The sequence below is a fragment of the Phalangium opilio genome, unplaced genomic scaffold (genome assembly GCF_054372755.1).
Source record: "Phalangium opilio isolate 3A_F unplaced genomic scaffold, DU_Popi_V2 ptg000217l_1, whole genome shotgun sequence".
Taxonomy (NCBI): Eukaryota; Metazoa; Arthropoda; class Arachnida; order Opiliones; family Phalangiidae; genus Phalangium; species Phalangium opilio.
The window spans coordinates 11,030,924-11,038,871 of record NW_028324218.1 but is presented as its reverse complement, the minus strand read 5'-3'; the positions used below and the strand labels follow the sequence as shown (position 1 = coordinate 11,038,871).

General features: G+C 34.6%; 1 protein-coding gene across 1 annotated transcript; it reads right to left on the bottom strand.

Annotated features, from left to right (window-relative positions):
* Positions 1-593: 593 nt before the first annotated feature.
* Positions 594-5,662, bottom strand: LOC149616270 (C-type lectin lectoxin-Thr1-like). Its single transcript, XM_089857097.1, has 6 exons — positions 5,364-5,662; positions 5,184-5,300; positions 4,959-5,126; positions 4,864-4,887; positions 3,197-3,294; positions 594-644 (listed from the first exon to the last, which is right to left on the bottom strand). Exons 1-6 carry the CDS (start codon positions 5,449-5,451, stop codon positions 594-596), a joined length of 546 nt encoding a protein of 181 aa, XP_089713223.1. The 5' UTR covers positions 5,452-5,662.
* Between the last annotated feature and the right edge of the window lie 2,286 nt (positions 5,663-7,948).

Below are 7,948 nucleotides of genomic sequence, written 5' to 3'. Positions count from 1 at the left end.
CTGTATTAGATAGAGTATAATCACAGTCTTCCAGTAAACATAATTCTTCGAAAATTATTTTAGATTCGATTATATTTAGAATACTGAGAATGAATTAATTTACATGTGTGGAAATTGATAACTTTTCATTATCAATTTTAACGGAACGTTATTTTTTTTATTAATTTCCTTGAACCAGTACGAGTGTGGTTCATTAAAACTACCGTTATTAATACGAGCACGAACCAATAAAATAATTGAGAATTGTGAGTGGGAGCAGGGATAAATTTAATTTTAGAAGTAGGAATGGAGAACAGAGTAATGTGGGAGCGCGTCAAAGTCCCGGACCCCCTTCCACGGGACGGAGGGGTATCAAAGAAGAGGCAGGTCATAGCGACAGAGATAAAAAGGAATTACGTATTTTTGCCGTCCCCGTCAGCAACGTCATCAAAACGTAGTTTGAGTGAGCCAATAAGATAATTTAAATTTTTCGTTAGGTGTTGGAGGGAGGGGCTCTATACTGGGCTTTGAGTCGGACTGAAGTAAATACTAACAATTCTCCATTTCTACTTCTAAAGTTAAATCTATCCCTGGTGGGAGTTAAAGTTATAGGGTTAAAATCCAGCTTCTAAAACCGCGTGTCTTAAGTCTAAGAAAGCCTGTTGCTAAACATATGAAGGTCAAAATTAGTGAATCTTAAGTACAGTCAGTTTTCTTTAAAATCTCAGGGACCAGGGGTTTTGAATCTGGTTGTTGAACGCCCACGAAGGTTTGTTGTTTTAATTCATCTGATATAAAGACCGTTTCTCCATATATTTATTTTAATGGCACTGAAGATGTTTGAGCTCATGGTTTATATAATAACCTCAAATGAGGTAAAATGGTGTCAAATTGGAGATAGGCGATTCACGTACTACGTGTTGCGAATGTTACGTTTACGAGGCGTAAAGTACTTTGCTGTGAAAAATTCCAGAACCAAAACTAATGCGGATATAGTAATGAAAATAAAATAAAGAAGAAACGCTCCATGAGCCTCTTTTAAAGAAAACGGTGCTAAGGTTTTTGCAGGTTTCGTCCATCGTGTTTTGGAAGTGAGAAACTGGTTCTTCAAAAAGAATATATTGAAAAACTTAGTTTCAAAGACGACCAGCATTCTGCATATTGACAAAAATCGTAATTTGGTTTAGAAAAAAGCTAATTTATTATATTAAAGGTTTTGATAACGATCGCTGAATGATCTTCTTAGATTTCAATTAGATCAGCCTGCACCCGATACGAACAAGGAGGATGTATAGTTGTATACATCCTCCTTGCTAGAAGTACGCCTTGTGCCATTGTCATGCCTTGTCTTTCGCTGGCCTCGTCACCTAGGCGATAGCCCACTCAATTACGCTTTAAGCTGCTCGAGAATTCTGTGTCAATAGTCATACACGTACTCTCTTAAAAGTGATAAATGTAGTTATAAAATGTTTTCGGGGAATTGAATTGTGCTCGAAAACCCGAGATAAGTAAATTTTTCAAATTATTGAGAGGGAAAAAATTTACTACCAGTAAAATAAGTTTATTCAATGGAATAGGGTGATGGAACATTACTTTCTCAAGCATGTAAGTTTGAATTAAAAAGAAGTTTCAATATCTGCGCATTCAGTCAAGTGATTAACCTTGTTCTTATCGATACTTTATAGGTCTTGGTTAAATCCAAGACGCGGTTTGATTAATATACTTCTGTCACAAAACATTTTTATTTCAACCAGTGTTAACACACTTTTCTACTGAGCATTTTCGACCCATTTTAAAATTTAATAAATTTTCACATTATGTGTTACTTTAATAACTAATAATATATAATTCCTAAGTAAAAACACGCATTCAATCAGAAATTGATCAACATGCCATTTATTAAATATCAAGTTTTATTTTTTAGGCTCCACTTACAGTTTTTCAATTACCTAACTTTCTTATTTAGCGCTTTACTTCTTCCTAAGCCTAATTTTCAAACTCAAGCTGCGGCGCTTTCCCGCAAAATCACGGAAAATTCTTTTAAGCTTCCCCCAGATGGCGCTAACGACTAATGATAAAGTAATGATATTCGACGAATCCGAGTACGCGAGGAGGAAATTCAACAAAAACTCTTGAAATACAAATATTAGAACTCAATGGATGGAACATCGGGTATCTGGATCTAAAGACGTTAGATAGGATTTCAATGTCACTAGTTCACCAAAGTTCTTTTGTTTGGATCCCCATACAGATGTTCATTCTTAAGAAGACAATGTGGTCAAACACCAGATTCTGATTAATCCCCAACATTTTTACGTTTAAACATGCTGTTGAATAACAGCGACCATTTTATTTAACTTTGGTAGTTTTAATGCATCCAACATTGAAAAGTGAAGCGTAAAAACAAAATGAACAATTAGCTTTGTACATTCATCTATTGCATAAAAATATATCATTGTTTATTAATCGGTGTTGGTTATGAAACCTGACTCTTTCCCATAATTCTCTTTGCGGATTCTTTCGATGTAATCTGTAAAGAATTGTCGCGACTGCACCGACAATAACTACAGTGGCAATTACAACAATCACCGCAGTCATTGCTCCACCAGATTTCGTCGTCTCTTTGGGCTTGTGGCCATCTGTATTTGAAAAATATAATAAAAACGTGATAATAAAGCATAGTTTATGGTACGAAACAGACATTTAGAAAATATAATTTTTGAACCAGTTCAAATTACTACATTATTGTTCAAACGCACTTATTAAATGAGAATAATTTCTGATGTTAGCGATAAACTAGTTTGATTCTAATTGACCAAGTGAGTTTCAACAGAACCTCATATTTAAACGAAAGTTTCAAGCAAGGATTATTTAGAATGTCTAAGGTTAGAGTGCAGAGGAGAAAATATCGACGGTAGATGTTACAAACAAACTGTACCTAGCCAGTACAAACGGCAAACAGGAAAGGAATTTAGTTTGAAGCGTCAACACGTGATCAAGTTCAGGTACGGAAATAACAAAAATTGCAAAGGACGCGTCCAGTGACGCCCCCTTTGACAGGGAAATTTATAGGACATTGCCCACTGGAGTGGGCCAAAATAGTGTTGCATCTTCATAGTCAAGGTATCAAAACTTCGGAAAACGTTTTTGGTCAAAATGTCCAGTGACCCCCATAGTTTTTAGAAAAATTATGGGACATTCTTAATTATTTTCTTACAATGTCCGGTGCTCTATGCTTATTTCCGGCCCTGACCCATTTCTCGGAACTGTCGGAACTCGAAAGTTTAGTCTTTCTCGTCTGCTCTAGCAGATCATCTACTCAAGTGTTCCGAGTTTAAAACTTCAAACATGCGTTTACATGAAAATATATTTTTAATGATCACTGAAGGTATTAGTTCTGAAATAAGATGTTTTCGTGTTTAAGAAATAGCGGAAATATCTACGAAGACATGTCTCCTGGTAAGTAATTTTTCAAATTTAACAATTAAAATCCAAAAATTGCGCTAAGCCTTGGTTCTAAAAATAAATTACTAGTCTTTCGCGATACTATGATAGGTGGCGCATTTCTTTTCCGTTTGACGCACCAATACAGAAGGCCAAAAATTGCGCTAAGCCTTGGTTCTAAAAATATATTATTAGGCTTTCGCGATACTAAGATAGGTGGCGCCATATCGTTATTTCTTTTCCGTTTAACGCACCAATACAGTAGGTGGTCAAAGAAGTATAGGTGTTTAGAATCACATTAAAAATACTCGCCGTAACTGCGGAAACGATTGGGTCTGGTGGGACGCTAAAAATGGGGAAGGAATACTCGGGACGAAAGGCAGGTGGGCTACTTCAGAACTAGACAATTTTTAGCGCCATCGTGTCGGCCTAATTTTGCATACATATGCCAAAGTTATATCAATCTGTTTTGCTCATAAATAAAATGTGGAATTGAAACACAAAATTTTATATAGAGTTAATATTTAATAATTATTGCTTCGAAATTGTTGCTAAAGTAATAGTGTACGTAGATGACGCTGTAATAGGGAAACGCCGGTAGCGATTTATTTGAACGCTCTAGAGTTCTTACTTCCGCTTTCAAGGAGGATTGAAAAGATCATAAGAATAAATATTTCATTAAATAATGTATTTAACTTCTAACTATGGTGTAAAATTATCATTCTTATGCGCGAAAGAAGAAACGATTTAAAAATCAAAGTAAGTTTTTTCAAACATAGTAAAATTATGTTTGGTTAAATTCCCTTTTTTTTAATCAAATGTTTAATCTTATGATCTTTTCAATCCTCCTTGAAAGTGGAAGTAAGAACCCTAGCATACGCGTCTATCGCTTTCAAATAAATTCCTTCCGGAATTTCCCTATTGCAGCGTCATCTACGTACACTATTATTTTAGCAACAATTTCGAAGCAATAGTTATTAAATATTAACTCTATATAAAATTTAGTGTTTCAATTGCATCGTCCTTGAAAATACTTTCTGTACTCGTTGGTCAGTTTGAAACTGTGACAGATTTTAGGAATTAGTTTGGAAATGTCGTTTGGTAGGGTAATATCTTTGAATATTCTCAACTTCTCAAGCCATCTGTCATAAATCTACTTCACTGACTCGACACGAAATACCCTGTGAATTATTTTGCTATTTTGGTCGGCTATTGAATTTGTAAAAATTACTAATCATTTTTGTTAAAAATATCTATATTTTTCACTATTTCTCAAACGAAACTATCGAATTTTGATTGTAATATGAATTTGGGACTTATTCGAAAATGTCAATACTGTAGTTGCACAGATGAAAATTTTAATGCGCAATTTTTCATCCTAACATGGGATTTACAACACAATATCATATAGAAAATTAATAGTTTGTCATAACAACTTACGTATTTTTATTTCTTCTATGATTTCTGAAAACAACCGAACCAAATTAATGTATGTTTATTAATCCCGTAACACACTTTTTGGTTAATGACTTCACCTTTCGACATTTGACAAATGTATTTTCTTGCATTACTGCACCTAATATCATCGTATGAAGATCGCCTGACTTCGAGCTCAACGCACTCATTAGCTAAATGGAAGTTAGGTTCACCTTCACCCCACGGCAAATACGTCGGTATCGATTTATTACTAAGGTAACGAAAATCTACAATAATAATGAATTTAGTTTTGGACTTTCTATGATATTAATATCTAACTTTACCTAAATCTTTGGCTTTGATGCCCAGGTAGTAAGTATCAATTTCAATAGTTTTCAAATAACTCAGAACAAGCCTCAGGTCGGACTCGGTGTAAAATTCAGCCAAAATTGCATTTGGAGCTAAATTAAAAATTGTTAGTGAAATCGCGTGGCTTTGGAAGTCAGTTCACATGAACGACATACCTTTTCGCGAGCATTCCCTTTGAGCATCAACAAAATATTCCTTATTAACAGTTTCTATGTAGTAACAGTATTGATTTCCGAAGTCCATCCATTCAGGTGGACAATTACCGTGAAATAGAGTTTGCGATTTGTTTTTTGGATCTATTAAGTGATAGCAAGAAGCGATATCTAGTTTACTAGGGAGAAGATTATAATAAGATACCTAAGTATTCGCGCGCCATGGACCCAGTCCCCCTTTCAAAATACAAGGAGGACGTAAAAGGAGGCCGGGCTATTTCGCCTCTCCTTAGTCGGAAAATACGTTATTTTCGTCATTCGCGTCGCGCTGACGTGAGTTTTCAAGAACCAATGAGATGCTGGTTGTAATTTAGAGGCGGGGATTAACTCCGGACTTACTTTTGGACTGGATATAAAGCTAGAAATGTGGCGAATTCTATCTTCTCCCTAGTAAACAAGATATTGCTTCTTTGTGATAGTATGAGTTGATTATATTTGAGACGATTCAAACGAAGCTTATGTCTTGAATTTGAAATATTCTTACTTATTAACGGAGCTGTTCAAAAGTTACATAATGTCAAGAGGGGGGTTTGAATAAATGTTCCTAGCTCTTACCGAGGGAGGGTCACGGGAAATGTTACATAACAAATCATACTTTGACACAACAATCTAATAGCATAATTTAAGATAGTCTAAATTTATTATTCAAGGCATTTTGTTTGACTTTCCCACGGTGTAAAAGGATTGCCAGTCTAATTTCGCCTATTTTCCCGAGCTTTAGAGGAAAATTGACGAGAAAAATCTTATTGTCTCGAAATGCTAGTATTCAGTGGGGCTAGAAGATTTTGTTAAGTAATTAAGGTCTTCCCGATTGTTACTTTTTGTTTCGAGACGGAGGGGGTGTGTCGAAAATTTACCATTTTGTGTTACATAATTTTTGAACAGCCCTAAAATTAGTTTGCAAGGGAATAACATAGAAATTATAAGACATTCCCCGTACAAAAATTTTAAGCTGTAATTCATCTGCATACGCGCTTTTTTATCGCTACCACGCTGTAATAGGTATAAATTAAGGCTACATTTTCTGCAGCTCGAAAAACGCGAAAATTTCACAGAAATTCCAGAACTGCAAATTGTCTGCCGTTTCTACATTTTCTGTTTATTATCTGTTAATTGTCTGTATTGGCAGAAATATGCAGCGTGATTCTGCAAACGCGATGCAAAAGTAGAAATAACAGCTGCTAGTTTAAAACTGTAATTTGACCACAGTTATAGACATGTTACAGTTCTGCAAAAGTGATGGAAAAGTAGAAATCCAGCTGCCAATTTAAAACTGCAATTTGACTATATTTATTGACATGTTACAGGTCTGCAAAAGTGATAAAAAGTAGAAATACCAGCTGCTAGTTTAAAACTGCAACTTGACCACATTTATAGACATGTTACAGGCCTGCAAATGTGATGGAAAAGTAGAAATCCAGATGCCATTTTAAAACTGTAATATGACCATATTTATAGACATGTTACAGGTCTGCAAAACTTATGGAAAAGTAGATATTCAGCTGCCAATTTAAAACTGTAATTTGACCATTTTTATAGACATGTTACAGGTGTGCAAAAGCGATAGAAAAGTAGAAATACCAGATGCTAGTTTAAAACTGTAATTTGACTACATGTATAGACATGTTACAAGTCTGAAAAAGTGATGGAAAAGTAGAAATCCAGCTGCCAATTTAAAACTGCAATTTGACCATATTTATAGACATGTTACAAGTCTGAAAAAGTGATGGAAAAGTAGAAATCCAGCTGCCAATTTAAAACTGTAATTTGACCATATTTATAGACATGTTACAAGTCTGAAAAAGCGATGGAAAAGTAGAAATCCAGCTGCCTATTTAAAACTGTAATTTGACCATATTTATAGACATGTTACAAGTCTGAAAAAGCGATGGAAAAGTAGAAATCCAGCTGCCTATTTAAAACTGTAATTTGACCATTTATATAGACATGTTACAGGTCTGCAAAAGTGATGGAAAAGTAGATATCCAGCTGCCAATTTAAAACTGCAATTTGACCACATTTATACACATGTTACAGGTCTGCAAAAGTTATGGGAAAGTTGAAATCTAGCTTCCAATTTAAAACTGTAACTATTCAACATTTATAGACATATTGCAGGTATTCAAAAGTAGAATTTCCTACTTTTGAATACCTGCAATATCTCTCTAAATGTGGTTAAATTACAGTTTTAAATTGGCAGCTGAATTTCTACTTTTCCATCACTTTTGCAGACCTGTAACATGTCTATAAAAATGGTCAATTTAGGTCAAATTAAAGTTTTAAATTGGCAGCTGTATTTCTACTGTTCCATCACTTTTGCAGACCTGTAACATGTCTTTAAATGTAGTCAAATTGCAGTTTTAAATTAGCAGCTAGATTTCTACTTTTCAATCACTCTTTCAGACCTGTAACATGCCTATAAATGTGGCCAAATTGCAGTTTTAAATTAGCAGCTGGATTTCTACTTTTCTATCACTTTTGCAGACCTGTAACATGTCTATAAAAAAGGTCCAATTACAGTTCTAAAT